This window comes from Typopeltis vanoorti, chromosome 23 (assembly GCF_054136105.1).
Source record: "Typopeltis vanoorti isolate ZY-2024b chromosome 23, IOZ_Tvanoo_1.0, whole genome shotgun sequence".
In the NCBI taxonomy this organism is placed as follows: Eukaryota; Metazoa; Arthropoda; class Arachnida; order Uropygi; family Thelyphonidae; genus Typopeltis; species Typopeltis vanoorti.
The window spans coordinates 16,139,035-16,157,132 of NC_143571.1; the positions used below are offsets into that span (position 1 = coordinate 16,139,035).

At 34.3% G+C, this 18,098-nt stretch overlaps 1 protein-coding gene across 1 annotated transcript in view; it reads left to right on the top strand.

Moving 5' to 3' along the window:
* The window catches only part of AspRS (aspartyl-tRNA synthetase), a 232,926-nt gene that overhangs the window by 25,021 nt on the left and 189,807 nt on the right, over positions 1-18,098 (top strand). The window contains exons 2-3 of the mRNA XM_090412705.1: positions 3,112-3,205; positions 10,035-10,218. Of these exons, the coding sequence (XP_090268831.1) occupies positions 3,112-3,205; positions 10,035-10,218 (278 nt within the window). The remainder of the gene's footprint in view (positions 1-3,111; positions 3,206-10,034; positions 10,219-18,098) is intronic.

The following is an 18,098-nucleotide window of genomic DNA, read 5'->3' on the forward strand; positions in this document are numbered from 1 at the left end:
CCCATATTGTGCACTTGATTAATGATTTCCAGGGTTGCTACACTTTTTGGACGTCCTTCATGTGGATTATCTTCAAGGCTGGTATGGCCACATTTAAACTCAGCAGCCCATTTCTTAATTATCGAAAATGAAGAAGAGTGCCCATAAACTTTTATGAATTTCAAATGAATTTCTTTTGGCATTAAGCCTTCTTTTGCAAAGAATTTTTATAACTGCACAATATTCAATTTTATCCATTTCAAGGGATACAGACAACACTTTTGCTTCAGACAGCTGTATAAAACAAACTACTTGATAGAATGACTTGAAATTTCACATGGATGCTTATGATAGATGTACCAACTTAGAAAAAAAAAATTATGGCAATAGGGTTGCCATCAATGGTCGAGGCCGAGAATGTTTCACTCCACCCTCGTTAATAAAATTTTTTTTTAAAATGTTGCGACAATCTAGCAATAGTCTCACATTTATGATCCTTACTTTAAGGGCCCCATGGAGCTTATTTGTTTAGAATTTAACCACTAGTAGGCCAAGTCACAGGGAACTTCATACACTCCAGGATGTGCTAGAGGGTGAAGTTTATCCTTAGGTGAGAAAACTAATAACTCTGATCCGCTCACCTAAGGATAAACTTCACCTTCTAGCACAACCTGGAGTGTATGAAGTTCCCTGTGACTGTGACTTGGTCTACTATGGGCAAAGAGGAAGATCAGTGAACATCCACCTGGAAGAACATAAAAAATGTATTCAGTACTATTACTATGGCAAGTCAGGACTAGTAGACCATGCATTGGACACTTCTTCACACATGATTAGATGGAAGAAAATGAATGTGCTATTTAGAAGTCATTATAGATCTGAAAGATTATTTTTGGAGTTAGCCATGGCTTTGAAGAATTCTCCTAACTTAAACAAATATGGTTGCATTAATTTGCCAGAAATTTGGGAGACTGTTTTCATAAGAGCAACTCCCACATAGCTGTATTATTTTTTACAACATTAAAGGGTGCCAAAATAGGACTTTAGATCTTTTGTCCATTACAATTATATTGTTTCACTTACTTGCCGTCGCTTATATTAGTTGTGGTCTAATGATTCTGATTTGAAATTCAGCGAAATATAAGCAGTTAATAAAACATATTTTGATACAATTGTTTTGGTGTTGTTAATACTATTAAAAAATAAGTCATGAATAACCTTCAAACCTAAGCTTAATCTGCTAGACATCTTTTTTATTTTTCTTTACTGCCAGTTTAGTCTTCATTAAACCTTATTTTACACTGTATTTTACTTTGAATTCCAGTTGAGTTTTCTGCTGCTACTTTTATGCAATTCTTGATGTGATTCCAGATGTTTTCAACATTTTCATTTTCTTCCAGCTGCATATTTTTTTATTTTTTTTTTAGTTCACACATATTTTCTTCTCTCTGTTTTTTTAGTTTGTTAATATTTTTTCTCAGATGATTTGCATATGCTGAAAAATATTTACTTTATTTTAACCTTAAGAATAGCTCCAATTAGAAAATGGTCACTGTCACACTCAGCTCCTCTGAAACTTTGGATATTTTGGATACACCTTTGTCTTTTACTAATTAAGATATGGTCTATTTGGTTAAATGTGTATCCATCACAAGATTTGTTTGTATATATTCTTCCTGATAAACATAGTGCTGCTTATTATTAATTTCTAGATGCAGCCAAATTAATTGGCCTTTTTCCATTACTATTTGTCTCTTCAATTAAGCTTTGTTTCTGATATTATATATATATATATATATATATATAAAGCACCTCCTTAGCGCAGTTGGAAGAATGACAGTACGTAGCACCTTTGAATTGGAAAAGGCCTAAGTTCAATTCGAATCTTTATGTGAATTTTTTCAGTTGAAAGTGAGTTAGTTAATCTCATATGAAGGTAGCAGGGTTTTCCATCCTGCACGCAGACAAATCAGCCTTCAGAACATGCAATTTACAGTCAAAAAGTACTAGTAGTGGTAGTGGACAGTAGATGATGATGATGGTAGTAACGATTCGTTGGTGGATGAAGACAGAGTTGCAGAGTAGGTCCCCCCCCCCTCCCTTGATGAGTCTTTAGACTCCTTGGAGATGTCACGAAATAACAAAAATAATATTTCTTTTTTTTTTCCACTTTTTGTATTGAAATCTCCTAATAGAATGATTATATATCCTCAATAAAATATGATTGTTCTATAATGACATTTTATATTTCATATGGATCCTTTCTGGTTATAATGTCAAAATTGTGTATTTTAGGAAGAACATAATATTGTGCATATCATTTTTCACCAAGAAATGAGGAATGGATGGTTTGAAGAAGACATGTATCATCAGAACAAATTGACTTTTTTTTTTTCTTTTTTTCACCTAAACTGATTCTTAATGAATCAATTCAGAAACTAGCTTCGCTGATCATATTCAACTCTTAATAAAATGACAATTTTGTATACTAACTAGGTAGTATATTGAATAAATTGAATTCAATAAATATACTTATTGAATATTTATTAATAGAAAACAAGTTTGAAATAGAAGAGAAAATATTGTTAATAATACAGAAGATATCCCTTTTACTTTTATTAAGAATGTTTCCCATTTTGACTCTTTGATCCTTCCTGTCTTTGAGAATATATTGTATTCTGTCTGTTTTGTTGCTAAGTAAATCAGCTTTGGTCAATTCATGTTTCATGGATATATTCTAAACATTTTGTAAATACATTGAATTAATGCCACAAACGTTTTGACATAAACAAATATAGGACATTTCTTGCCAATACGAGTATAGTTTAAGCTAGCTAGCTATGTTTTCAAATTAAATGATTCTATTATAGTTTATCACCAGACGTTTTAACAATAATATGCACATTATTTTTTCAGCATTTTGTGATTAGCCATTGGCTGTCATGGCGGTGACTAAATTCTCTTTGCTGAATTACAAAGAGCCAAAATTTTGTGATTAAAATTGAATTAACGTCTTAATTATTGATTAATTATAACTATTGTATAAGATGCTGTTTTCATTAAGACACCTGAAACTATTTAGCAGATTAGGAAAAAAAAAATCCCATTTGGTTTCTTATGATTTTCTTATAGTTCTAATGATAAGCCAATTTCAAAGAAAGCATTAAAGAAACAATCAAAAGAAGCAGAAAAAGCAGCCAGAAAAGCCGAACGACAAGCTAATAAAGTAAGTGGTGTATAGCAAGTTATTACCTCAGTGAGTGATAACGTTAATTCGATGATAAGTATCAGTGCCAAAAAAAAAAAAAAAAATTCCCTACATTCCAGAGTACATATTTATTACATATTAATGTTATAAATACTACTATGGTATTGTAGAGAATCCATTAATTTCATCTGATTTTCCATCTTTTTTAATGTTTTAGGCATAGTAGCTTCATGTCCAAGTAACTTGACTTAATAGAAATCTATGAGTAGAGAGGCTTAGGTGTTGGCAGTACATGTTAGTTTATTTTAACAGTATTGATTACAACACAGAAAAATAAGAAAAGAATTAATATTATTAACATATTATTTTCTTATCTTTGTGTTGAAATCAGTACCATTAAAATAAATTAACATTACAGAAACCTAATTCATTCTATAATAGGACTTAATGTTTTCCTGTCAGGAAAAAGCTATATGCTAGGGAGGGGTGTGTGAAGTATTACATCTGATATCCTTTAAAAAAGTGGATGTTTTCATAGAAATTATCATCAAATTCCTGACATGCGCTTCAAGGGATGTACAGGATATGATAGTACTACATGCAAAATTTACATCTATTGTTGAAAGAAATTATATACTTGGTTTAATCCTTTATCCTAGCGTAAGCAAAGAAAGCTTGCACCCGAAGTATTTTCAGGATTGGGGCAACTCGTGGTAAAGGTGGTATGACTTCACATCACTTGCCTTAGTGTCACATAATGTAAAACACATCCCTTGCAGACATGTATAATGGTATGCATTAAGGGAAGGGTCACTACCCAGACCAGTTTTGTCCTTTATCAAGATCTCATCAATGGGAGCCAGACCCAGAGGTGACACCAAGGTTAATGTAATGCAGAAGTCATATTTTCATATAAGAGTTGCAAAAAAGGTATCATACCTTATTATTAAAATACTCTGGATTAGAGATAGTTATACAAAATTAACATCATTACTAACTTCCTATCTACAATTCTCCTCCAAATCAATCTCTTACCTTTCAAGACTCCAACATTATCAGATCTTATATTTCTATCTTCTAAGGCACTTTTTACCATATCAATCCACCTATATCTTGGTCTTTCTTTGAGTCTTTTTCCTGCCAACCTGGCAGAGTAAGTACACTTGTTTTGCTAATCTTTCCTCTCCCATTCTGTTTTAAGTGACCACACGACCACCTGAGAGTTAGCTCTGCTAATACCTAACACATTCTTGGATGTTAACAATGTCAAGTTCTTACCTAATATTCTCATTTTTAATATGATGTTGCCATTGATGCCATCTGTTCACGCCCCTAATCTTTCTCAGGATGCTATCTGCAGTCTCTAGTCTTTGGTCAAGTGTTTTACTTCTGACCCAGTTTTCAGATCAATAAGTTAAAATTGGTTTGAACACTTGTATACAGCTAATTTAGTGTTTTGATTAATTTCTCTCTTATTCCATATAAATTTATTCAATTGACTTCCTACCATATCAGTTTTGTTGATTCTGTTGTCTATTTCCATATTTAATTTATCATATTTACTAAAAATCACGCCTGAGTAGCTGAAATGTTTTACTTGTTCTGTAGGTTCTCCATTCAATGCAGTTGATATTTTCAATGCTTCTGCCTATTTTCATTGTCTTGTTATTGCTGACCTTCATACCATATCTATTACAACAGTTATTCAATTTATTCAGGGAGTCTTGCAGACTTGTAGCGGATTTATTTAGAAGTATAACATCATCTGCATAAAGAAAAGGGCAGACATTAACATCTCCAATTTTGATATCAGGTTTAATAACACTTTCCTTCATAATGTGATCCATATAGATAATTATTAACAGACGGATAATGTACATCCTTGTCTGACACCAGATTTAACATTAAACCATCTTCCTGTACTTCTTTCAATTCTAACTGCTGACTTACACCATACAACTGTAGCATTTTGAATAGCTTCTCTCTTGGCACCTTGTCATATGCCTTTTCCAGATCTACAAAACTTAAGTACAGATCTTTGTTATATTCCCATGATTTCTCAACAGTTTGTCATAAAGTGAAAATCTGATCCTGACAGCCTCTGTTTGGCCTGAATCCAGCTGTTTTTCACCAAGCTTTTCTTCCACAATTCTTCTCAACCGTTTCTCAAGTATACTTGCATAGATCTTGCCAGGAACACTCAGTAGGGAAATACCTCTGTAATTCTCACATTTGGTTTTATTTCCGTTTTTTATATACATGGGTACTATGAGAGCTCTACTCCAATCATTTGGAATTCATCCCTCTGTCCAGGCCTTCTGAACTATGCAGTGCAGCCACTGTAAGACTTTTATACCTCCACACTTGAGCATTCCTGGTTGAATCATTTACTCCAGCTGCCTTTCCACATTTCAGGCTTTTGGTGGCTTTTTCTACTTCAGTTTTTCATAAAATTTAATTTCATCATGAAAAATGCTGGCTTTTCCCTTCCAAGAATATTAAAGTGATAGTGTGCAAGAATAAGTTGGAAAAGAGATTTTATTTCATTTTGTTAAACTTGTTTGTTTTTGTGTAAGACAAGGACAAATGATTTTTATCAAGTTTTCAAAAATACATTTATTCTTTACTTGTCTGTTTTTCCTCTATTGATGGTATGACTTATTAAAATAGTTAGAAAAATGCTACTTTATAGCTGATATTTAAAAACATGCTTTTATTAAAGAAGCTAACTATTACATATATTCTTCCCAGCTTTGTTCCACTTTAAGGCAGGATATACCCGTGTGCACTGCTTCCTCCATCTTGCATGGTCTTGGAAAATTCTACTGTTGACATTTGCTGTGTGCATGTCTTTAGTTAGTCTATCAAACCAACGTGCCTTTGGTCGGCCTCTTGGTCATTGGGCATCAACATTAAGCCTCATAGATGATTTTGCCACAGAGTCTTCACTGCTACATAGCATGTGACTATACCATCTTAGGCATTCTTCTTGCATTTTCTCTGTTACTGGTGCGATGCCGAGAATCTTGCATATGTCAGTGTTTAGTATTCAGTCGAGCCTGGTGATACTTGGTGTCACCAGGCTCGACTGAATTTCAGCATTCTCATTTCCATGGTATGGAGATTTGCTAGTGTTTCTTTGTTGTTGCTGTTGTTGGCCAGCATTCTGCTCCATACATGGCTACTAGTCTAACAACTATTCTATAGATCTTTGATTTTAGGAATGGTGGGATCTTCTTATCACAAAGAACTCCAGTCACTTGTCACCACTTCATCCAGACAGCTTCGACTTGGGCTTCAGCATCTGTTGTTGTATTGCCATTGGAGCTAATGCTGGACCCTAGGTATTTAAACTGGGTGCATTTGTTCAACTCCATGCCATCTATTGTAACCGTGTTATCGGTTTGGTCACCTCCTTGCATATATTCTGTGGTGTTAAGTTTCATTCCAGGCTCATATAAATGGGTTTTCCATTTCTGCACGAAATGTTGGAGTTCATTTTGCAATATAGTGCTAGGTATTACATCATCAGCATATAATAGTTTCCAGCGATGTGGCTTCTGAATATCCTTGGGTACAGTGTCCATACGAAGGATGAAGTGCAGGGGTGATAAGGCTGATCCCTGGTGAATTCCTACCTTTATTGGGAAGATGTCAGAGTTTCCTGCTATGTAGCGTACTGTGCTGGTGACGTTTTGATATAGCATTTTTATGCATTGCACATAGACTTCGAGTACATAATGTGTTCTCAATGTCTTACAGATGAGATTGTGTGGTATATGGTCGAATGTCTTCTTGATCTAAGAAAGCCATGTGTGTGTTTTTCTTCTTTTCTAGATGTTTCTCCATTAAGAGCCTAATAGCATGGATTGCATCTGTTGTTCCACAATTTTTATTGAATCCACATTGATTTGTTGAAATTTTGATGATCGCTTTAAGGCGTGCATCAAGTATTCATTCGAAAATCTTCAGTCTTCATTGTATGACAAAGTAGCCAAATTGGCCTGTAAGTTGAGCAGTCGCCAATTTTTACCCCTCCCCTTCCCCCTTGCCTTTCCAGATGGGAATTGTTATACTGGTTAACTAGATTGATGGTATTTCATTTTCATGTATGATCTTGTTAAAGCATGTCAGCCATTGTGCTCCTTGTGGTCAAAGTAGCTTCCAGATTTCAGCTGGAATATCATCTGGGCTAGGGTGGCCTTGTTATTTTTCATTTGATGAACGATAGTATGTACTTCATCAGTGCCGATAAGGGACACAGGTCCAAGGACTGCTGTGGCTGTTTGCAATGGTGTGTGTGTGTTGGGACTCTCATTACTGATCTTATCAAAGTAGTTTTGCCAACAATGTAATATATCTTCAGTGTCTGCAGCACCTTTCCATTTTCATCTTTGATCTTCATAATGTGCCCTAGGTCTTGTGTAGATCGTTGACTTGCCCAGGCAAGGCAATATCTTAGCTTCTCACCTTCTGATGTGCCCAGTTGATCATATATCTGTTGGCAGTGCTTGGCTTGGCTTTGGCAGAGGCAACCTTTGCATTTGGTACAGATTTTATGTTTTGGTATCTTTCATAATCATCCAAGTTTCTTTCTTTAGCCAGGCCTTATAGGCTTTCTTTTTCAATTTCACAGTTTGTTGCACTTCAGAGTTCCACCACCAGGTGTGCTTGTCAATGAAATGTTGGCTAGGTTTTGTGATTCCTGGTGTGGCTGCATCTCTGGTCCTAACACATTTGGCTAATGTGTTCCAGATGTCATTTGTTGTTTGGTTGAAGTCTGTAGTCAGTGCATCTTCTAGTGAAGTGTTCATGAACCCACTTTACTTCTAGTGAAGTGAGTTTCATGTTCCGTTAATTTCTACCATTTTATACGATTTGTCTTTATGATTGGTCGTATACAATGCTGGTGTAGACTGATCCGTGTATCTAGTACTAATAAATGGTGTTGGGTGGTTATATATTCTGATGGGATGACTTTTACACTAGTTATCCATTTTAGATCACACCAGCAAACCAACCAATAATTAATTTGTATGGCTCAGCCTCCACTACTATGTGTAATTGTAATTAGGTGCGAAGTTCTCTTTTAAAAAAGGTATTTGTTACTTCCAAGCCATGGGCTTCAAGAGCCTTTGTAGCTCAGTCGGTATAGACGAAGTCCTTTGGTCAGAAAGATCTGGGTTCGATTAATGTCCAAGATGTGAAGAACCTTTATCTGGTCTCTTTCGACTAAAGGTGAGTTAGCAGGTCTTATATGGAGGTAAGGGTTTTTTTCACCCAGAAGCTGGTTTTTCGTCCCCAGACCAGGCAAACCAGTCCTGTGAACACACACATCTACAGACATGAGACACACTGGGAGGCATAGGGCCAACCACCTTATCTTCGAGTCGGTTGCAGTTGTTAAGTCTACAGCTAAGAGCCTTAATGGCTCATGAAAGCTTAAGACAGCATCATGGGCTTCAGCACATTCTAGGATGTTAGTACCTTTCTCATTTCATATATGCCGATCCTTGCCCACCATGCACATGTTCAAAGCCACCTCTTGTACAGCCAATGTATCCATTTAGATCTCCTCCAATGAATATCTGTTCATTGTCGTTAATAGTTTGAATATGTCTTTCAAGGTCATTCAAGAACACCCTTCGTCTGTTTTGGACATCCAGTCTGTGGAGTGTAGTCAGATATAACTCATAAACTGTAGGCTCCTATATTGATCTTAACAGAGATCATTCAGTCAGGGATCCTCACTACCTGTGTGATGGAATTATGTAGCCTTTGGCATACAGTTACTGCAACACCATTTTGGCAGGACTTTTGTCCAAAGTAGATTAATTTATATCCTTGTCTCTTATATGCAGGCGATATCAGTCTTTCTGTTTTTAAAACAGTCAATAAGCTCACAGCTGCAGCCAGTTAATGCACCAAAACGTTGATGGTTGCTAGTTGAATATTCTGGTTTTGGGTTTGGACTTACTTCTATAACTTGCCTCGCCCACTGGCAGGTAGCCCTAGTATTTTGTTCATATCATTCGGGCGATAATGGTACGTGTCACATAAGGGGAATGCCCTAGCATATTGTGCAAAATGAATTGTCATCATTACATAGTGATGCAACGTGAATTTTATTCCAGTGGGCTTGTTGCAAAATTCTGACCCTTGAGGAATGCTTGGATTTTTACAGGGCCAGGTTATCAGCCTTGCATCCAACCCTCCTTCTTTCTGATCTGAGCGATACTTGTTAAGACAGTACTGAAAGTAACAGCCATAAATCATGTGCAGAAAATAACAATACCTTGTATTCGTTTTATGACAAGGCCTTTTTTAATAATACCAGTCATAATTTACCTACCATACCTTTGATATAGTTCAGTGTCCCTATACCATTATTTTACCTATGGCCACTTGTACCATGTGGAATGTTAGATCCTCTCTATTTTTGTATCAGATTTCTTTGGAGAAATAGTTCCACTGTTGATATTTAGCCCAGATTTCAAAAATTGTTGCAGACAGAGAATTTATATAATACATTCATTCTAATATTAACAGTGAAACTACTCTATGTAAAAACATAATATTGAGATAGAGGTCTATTATCCACACAATACAACTGATTGATAGGATAAAGGATGGACTAGATGCACAGAACCATGTCAGAGGTAAAGGAATTATAGGTTTTTAAATTATTAAATTTCAGTCATGATCTACCAATGAGTTGGTTTGATTAAAAAAAAGGGGGGGGGGGGAAGAACATTAGATGCATAGGTCTTGTCAGAAAATTAAGACATCTGAGCAACATGTAGCATTGGTGGAATAACATTAATTAATACCTTTTTATTTTATTTAGGATAGTAAAGCAGAGGGTGATATTGAACCAGAAGATGTGGCTAAAGACTTCTATGGAAAACTACCAATGATGCAGTCACAAACCAAGCTAGAAAGAGAGATTAAAAAAATTAAAGAATTAGGCACTGAGCTTGCAGATCAAAAAGTCTGGGTGCGAGGTAGATTACATACAAGTAGAGCTAAAGGTAATTATGGCATTGATGACATCCACTTATTAATGATTGATAGATTAGATTTCATAAAGAAGCGATTCCTCCCATCCCCACCCCTGTGTTCACATTAGTGATTATCAGTATAAAATGTCAAGGCATTTTATATTATGTTTAGGAGCATGTTCAACATATTTGAAAATGTTAAAATGCTCCTGCTGACTGAACATAAACTAAATCTGTATAGAAATAGTCCCCCCCAGTTACGTACATTTGAACTAATGCAAATTATCCTAAAAGGACTATGTCATGCTTTCAACACAGATGTGTTATATCTGTGTTGTAAATATGCAATGCTGCCATTTTTAGTGTTTATATGCTGTATAATTTTATTGCTTATGTGAATCCTAATCTGTTGTGGTTCTTTAAAGGACCGGAGAGAGAAATAGATGACATCTTAGAATATTAAGAGACTTATGAAGAGAAGAAACATGCCACTGTTCAATCATCTCTTGATACTTTCACACAGAAGGTTGAACAGCCAAATATAAAAGAAAAAGAAAAAAAAATCAGCTAACACCTTTTATTCCCATGTAGGGAGTAGGGGAGGCTGTTTTAGTCCTATCTAACTTTTGGAGACTGAGGGGACAGTTCAGTCTTCACTGGTAACTAATCAGAGATAGCTCGCCCAAGACTATCACCTATACATGGCTTCTGGTGAAGAGAGTCAACTGACAAGTGCTGCCAACTTTTGGTCCCTAATCTTAATACTGTTTTACTGTCTGAAAATAGTTTGGATTCTACAGTCGATTTTCTTGAGTTTCTGGGAGAAAAAACCTGCTTGCCCATTCCAGAGATCAACTAAACTCAAAAAAGGCTTAGAAAAAGTTCCGCCAGTTGACAACTAGAATCGAACTTATGACGCTTTCGGATGATCTAGTGCTGTGGAAGGCACATGCCACTTCCACTGAGCTACGTAGACTTTTTTTTTTTTCATTTTTCTAGTTTCTCATACAATTTATACTGCAATATATTACTTTGCATTAATAATTGCATATTGAAATCAAATTTGTGCATAAATTCTGTGAATAAAATTAACAGAAATAACCTTTAAAACATGGTTTTGCATTATTACATATGCGTATTGTAAGCGCATAAGCAATAGGGTGTGATTAATGGTGAGGAGGTTAAATCTGACTTATGTAAAATTCAGGTTACATAAAGTTTGCAGAACATAATTTTTATGTAAGTCAAAGACTGCTTGCATTGAAATTGAAATTTGGTTTACAAGGCCCTTAACTATATCCAGTTACAAATAATCATAATTTCATTATCCATTTATTATTTATAAATGGATATTAATGTGATTTTATTTCATTTTTCAGATATATATATATATATATATATAATTCATTATTATGGATGCAGTGTATTCTCAGCATAATTACTATAAAGTTCAGCACATTTAAAAACTATTTTCCCATGAACATTTTTTTCCTCTCTTCCAAATTGTTATTTTTCTAGATTTTTAAAGCTTTCTGAACTACATCAATTCAGCTATATCTCTTGCCTTCCACTTTTCATTTCCTTCTACTTTATTACTCTTCGTGCTCTGCTGCTATTAAAATTCTGAATTTACTTTCCTGTATTAATAATGCTCAATGAAAACACCACTGATATTGAGTTTTATGGAAAACTAGAAAAAATTAACAACCATATTTAAAATGAAGTGTAGCACTGTTAATATTCAGGAATGGACTGATAGACTACTGATAACGTGGTATCTAAAATGAACCCATTTGTTTAGTTTTTGAATATTAAAAGTATTTCAGTAATATTGAAATTTGATAATATTATAAAATGGAATCAGTTAAGAGTCAAAGCTAGATAATTGGGAGACAATCTCTGCATACCCTTTTGAGGAATATGGAGAATCGACTATGGTTTCTGACGTAACATTCATTTCTCAACTTTTTTGTGCATCTCATTAATGGTATCTTATTGATTATGAAGGAATGAGGATGCCTAGAAATTTGTATTTTAGCTGACTGAATTGTATTCTATATGTGCTTAAAGCAAAACACAATGCTGATACAAGATGAAATATCATGCATCCCAAGGCATTTGCCTGATTAAACGAGATCTTTGCTGTTTTTGTCAGAAAACCAGAGTGAGCGGTGAAAATCACTAACTGGATCAAACTTAGCATCAGGTGAGATTCTTCTAAATAACAACTGTAAAATGTTAAATTCATGCAATAATGTTCAAGGAAAGAAAGTAACAGCTATAGTACTCAATCTAAACATGAGGATAATGACAGGTAATTTCATTGAGTGTTATAAAGAAACATAAAAATAAGGAATTGAATAATATTCACTTTGTAGCACCATGAATAGAACATTTTCATAGATACATTTAAAAGAGTACAACTATTGCTTTTGTTGTTAAAGCAACATTTGTTTAATATTAAAACACTATGAGTACAACATTATTTTCAGGAATATATTTAACAGAATAGAAATAGCGTTTTTCTGTCAAAACTAATACAGCTCTTATTCTTTTTTATACATTAACACATTGACTGCCACAACTTGACTCCCCAAGTGACTTTTTGTGCATGATAAAATGTTGAATATGTGCTGCAGTGTCTACACATCGACATGATTCAGGCCAGACTGAGTTATGCATCATAAAACCATGTGGATCTTACAACACTTACAAGTAGCAGTGCCACATGCACAAATACTGGTTTGAAGCTTTAAAACTTGAATGGCACTGAACACATGTTAATGTCCTGGCTTACTTCTGTAGTTTTTATAAAGATAATAACTGTTGCTGCCTTATGTTAACTAAGAAAGGTCTTGCTGAATACATTGTGCTGATATGATCATTGGCCAGGTGTGTTCTGCGAGACAAAAATGAGTATCACCATTGAAAATAAAAGTGTATAGTTTGGGAAAAATAATATAAACTCTGAACTCAATCGTGACCATTGGAAGTCCTTCTTGCAACTGCTGCCCCCACAACCCAATTAGGAAAGGTGGGCCTTGAAGATGGATGGATGGTGAACTCAATTATACAAATATTTCAGAGAAAAAAATGAAATGGTTTAAATATAAGAAAACAAACAAAATATCAAAATCTTATTGGAAAAAAAAAAATATGACTCAACCAAGAAAGGATTTTAAAAAAAAAAAAAATTGAACTCCATGGCATACACAAGAAATTGAAGCATGAAAATTCTGTAAAAATAAAGAAGAATTCATATAAGAAGTTCTGGCTAGCTAATCGGTATATGTTCTTCGAGAGCATAAATAGAACATTAGAAAACTAAATATCAAAATAAGTTACAGGAATATTTTGGAAAGAAAATAGAACAGAAGTAATAACTAATGGTTTCGAATGGTATTTAAAAAAAAAAAAGTTGCGAATGAAGGTCAGTTTACAAAAAGGATTTAACAATTGTACAGCGATAAAAATTGATAAAAATATTCTTATTTAACACAATTGCTTTTAAAAATCATTGAATGTGGAATGCACAATAGAACCATTACAGAAAATATCCAGAAGGAAAGTGTGGGTATGTGGAAAGGTGATTGAGTAAATATTTTCTGAAATATATATATATGTATATATGAAGGTTTTATAATGTCTCTGCTTTAGAGGGCTAGCTCTGAAGATTAAATTCCAGATGTTTCATTGAGTTCTCATTGTATGAGTTTAGAAAAAAGGAAAAAAAAAAGTTATTAAAAATTGAAGATATAAAGTTGGTTTTAGGCTAAATGGAGATTTCTAAGACCAAATTTTTGCTTTACAACATTCAAAAAACCATAGGGAATATAACAAGGATTGCTATTTAACTTTTATTGATCTAAGAAAACATAATAACGTACTAAGAGAAACTGTTCAGAACCTAAATCTGTATGATTTAATTTTTCTCATAAAAAAAGACCTTCATATTTCTTCTATATTCAGCTCAGAAGTTAATACCAGATCTTTCTTCTAGGACTGACACTTAGCTCTAACCTTTCTTGGCACAAATACATCACTTCTAGAGAACTCAGCCTCTCTAAATATTCTTGAAACTGTCCAAAAGAGGACAATTTGACTAATATGATTCATTTCTCACAGATGGTCAGTTTCCATGTTGTCTATTCTACAGATGCATTTCAACAGAAATGCATTCATTATTTCTCCTATGTCTGCTAAACTTACAAAAGCAACAGCTGCCCAATATCATTTACAGTTCAACTTCTAACCACTGAACCTGAGACTCCCATTATGTTTCATTTCATCATCATCAAATTCCTGATACGTACCCTCAAGGGGTGTACAGGACACGATAGTATTACATGAAAAACTTACATCACTACTAACTTCCTGTCTACAGTTATGTTCCTCCAAATAAATCTGCTACTTGTCAAGACTCCAACATTATTAGATCTTATATTTCTGTCTTCTAAGGCATTTTTTGCTGTATCAATCCACCTATATCTTTTGATGCTTAGTCTTCCTCTGGGTCTTTTTTCTGCCAATCACCAATCAGAGAACACCACTTTCCATCTCTTTAAAAAGAACATCAAAAGGTTCCATCTGTCTCTCTCTCTCTTAACCCTGCCCACATACATCAGTTTACAATAATGATTATTAGACACATGTATTCACAAAGATATTTATTCATGTATGGAGTTGAAACCTGGAGCCTAACAGAGCAAGATTCAAAACGGTTACAAATCTATGAAAATGAAAATAAAATCCACAGAAAAGTCTATAGAGTGTAAGAGATAACACAACAGGAAAATGGTGAAAAAAGACAACCAAGAACAGCATTAACTCTATAGATCTCAACTTTTAGTTAATGAGATTCTAGTAAGCAGATCGAGAAGACTTGGACATGTGGAAAGAATGTGTGTGGAGAGAATGACTAAACAAGCATTCAAGATGAAGCCTGATGGAAAGCTACCCTGAGGAAGACTGCAGATGTGTTGGGAGAATAATATCCAAAATGTCTCATATGAGATGGGAATTGAAAAAGCTCAAAAAAGAAAAAAAAAGGAATGAAAGAGGTTCTTAAGCTAATTGAACCTCTAAGGTTCAGCTAGCTAAAGAAGAAAGAAGAATAATGAGATTGATTTAAAGAATTTGGTTAATAGCATTTAAAACGAGGGTATGGTTAATGATGTGTACTGTAATAATGTCTTCTTTTGTCTGATTGGTGTTGATTTATTTTATATTTAGAATATTTCAGCATGGCAATAGAGAAAATTGCAGGAAATATTTCACGGCATAGGCATCAAAGGAAATTGCGGGAAATATTTCACACTATAGGCGTCAAAGAAAATTGTGTTATAGTAATCACTTAATTATGTCATCTTTCTATCGAAAAAAAGTAGTTCATTGCTTTAAACACACACACACATGCACCCATCCACAGAACACACAGACTGTTGTGTAGCATGTGATATTGGTAATAATCAAATGAACAGCAACACTTAACACACTTGTGTAAAATGTTGAGGTTTCTATCTTTTATTTAATATTTACTTATGTTTCTGTTACTGCGCCTTTGTAATATTTCTATCTTAAATCTGTCTATCTATCGATTTCTTTATATCTATCTATTTCTTCTGACTTGTCTTCTATATATATTCATTCGTTACCTTTATTATTCTTTATTCTTATCCGTTACCATTCTGTATAGTCAATCTTAATTCCTTCTCTCTTTCTACTTTCAGTATATTAAACTTATACTTGAGATTTCTAGAAATTTTTTTTGATTATTCCAGACTGTGCCACTAAAAATCTCTAATTGGCATAAGAAATTAATTATACATCCAGTAAAGCACCTCTATACAATTAATTACAGTCGTGGCTAACTCCTAACTTAAAATTTGCACCAAGGTTTAATTTCTTTCCCACTTACAGGATCGGTTTTATTTGGGAACAGTGCAGTTGCTATAAAGATCAGACGGCACTTCTTATAAATAAAACAAACATGTTTATTCACACTTAGACAATAATACAATGAATACACTTAAATGATGTTACTATCATTATCTCTCAAGGTTAAGCATCAAGATTAAAACATCATATAGAACAACTCTTAGGCAAGTTATAAACATCAAAGAGGTAAATCATCAAACAATTTATTCTGTATATCAAATAACTATCATTTTCTCAAAGCTAACCATCAAAATTTAAACATCACATAGAACAATGCTCAGGCATGTTATAAGCATCAAATACATAACTCATCAAACAATTAATTCTGTATATCAAATAACTAACATTTTCTCTCAAAGCTAAGCATCAAAATTTAAACATCACATAGAACAATGCTCAGGCATGTTATAAGCATCAAATACGTAAATCATCAAACAATTAATTCTGTATATATCAAATAACTATCAGCCCATTTACAATCTAGAAATTATCATGCTTTAACAAGTAAAAATCTCCAATTCTAACTTTCACAAAAATAATGTAACACTCACTTAGCAATCAACCTTTCACACCATTACAATTCTAAATTCTATAATTTTCTTATCAGCTCTTTTAAACCATTTCAATGTAATACAATGCAAGCTTAAACTTTCATTAACATCTTTTCAATTACTGTAAAAGCAGATTTACTTCATACGAATTAGTTTTCAATCTATTACATCTTTCAATCCTATGAATTCAGTCTATTCGAAACAGTCCTTCACATCATAAATTAAAAGAAAGTTTTCGACAAAAAAATTCAACTCGCATTAATTCTTTCATAGGCACAATTGCACTTTATTCGTATCTTCTCTTCAGGCTTATTCTGGATCCCCCTCTATTACGGCTTGCTCTTTCGCTTCCGGTGCATCATGGACACTGTGTTCTCCTCTGGAATTACTCACAGGGCTGGAGCGCGATCTTTCGGTGTAGTAGGCACTCGGACGTGGGGTCATCTTGGTCCTGGGCCGCTGGTCGCTCTACAAGGTTTCGCCTCCGATTACCCTCCATGACTTCATCCGGGATCGTACCTAGTCCATGGATCGACTCCCCTCTTTTCTCCTGGCGTCACATCTCTCCAAAGTCGATCCACCTTAGTCCATTCCTGACCTTTTTATTTCACCTCTCTGGACCTTGCGCGAAGTTTCTTAGACCCCAAATATTCCCGTGCAAACTTTCAACTAAGGTTTGAGATCCCCATACCTATCACATGCTAACTCCTTTTCTTCTAGAAAGTTCCGACTTCTGTCTCCCTGAAGTGTAGTTTAATCCCTTTTTCAGCATAGCATAACAGCTTCTGATGTATACCCCCCCCCCCTCTGCTATCGACCTTGTCGGACTGCTTTGGTTTCAATGGGTTTCCATTCTACCCTATACCAAGTGATATACATCAAATATATTTCTGAACTCTAGGGTAATTTCCCCTAAACTTCTATTTTTAGATACCTGTTTACTCTATTTTTGCATGTGTAATTCCTCTGGGTCTATACAGATGGGCATTTTGTATTACTTATGTAGGTAATTCTAACATACTTCTAATCTCTGAGGGATTCTCTTTTGAAATACACACTCATATATCTTTTATCTACAGAATCATGTAAATTTTTCTGGGCTGATATTATTGTTTATATCTCTTATATACAAATTTACAATTCTTTGAATTTCAGATGTGACTCCTGTAAAATCAATGCAATTAAACAATGTAAGAATTGTGATGTTGCATCGAATTTTACACTTGGACATTTTTGCGAAATTATTATTCTCTAGTATATAAACACATGCCAGCGTGTTTGGCCAAGTGGTTAGCATATCCGTTCTCCAGCCAAGAGGCTGTGGGTTTGAATCCTGCGTAGGCATAGATGTTTGTGATTTTCTTCCACCTTAATACATTTATTCACCCAAGTATAAATACACTCTCCCAATATGGACTGGGT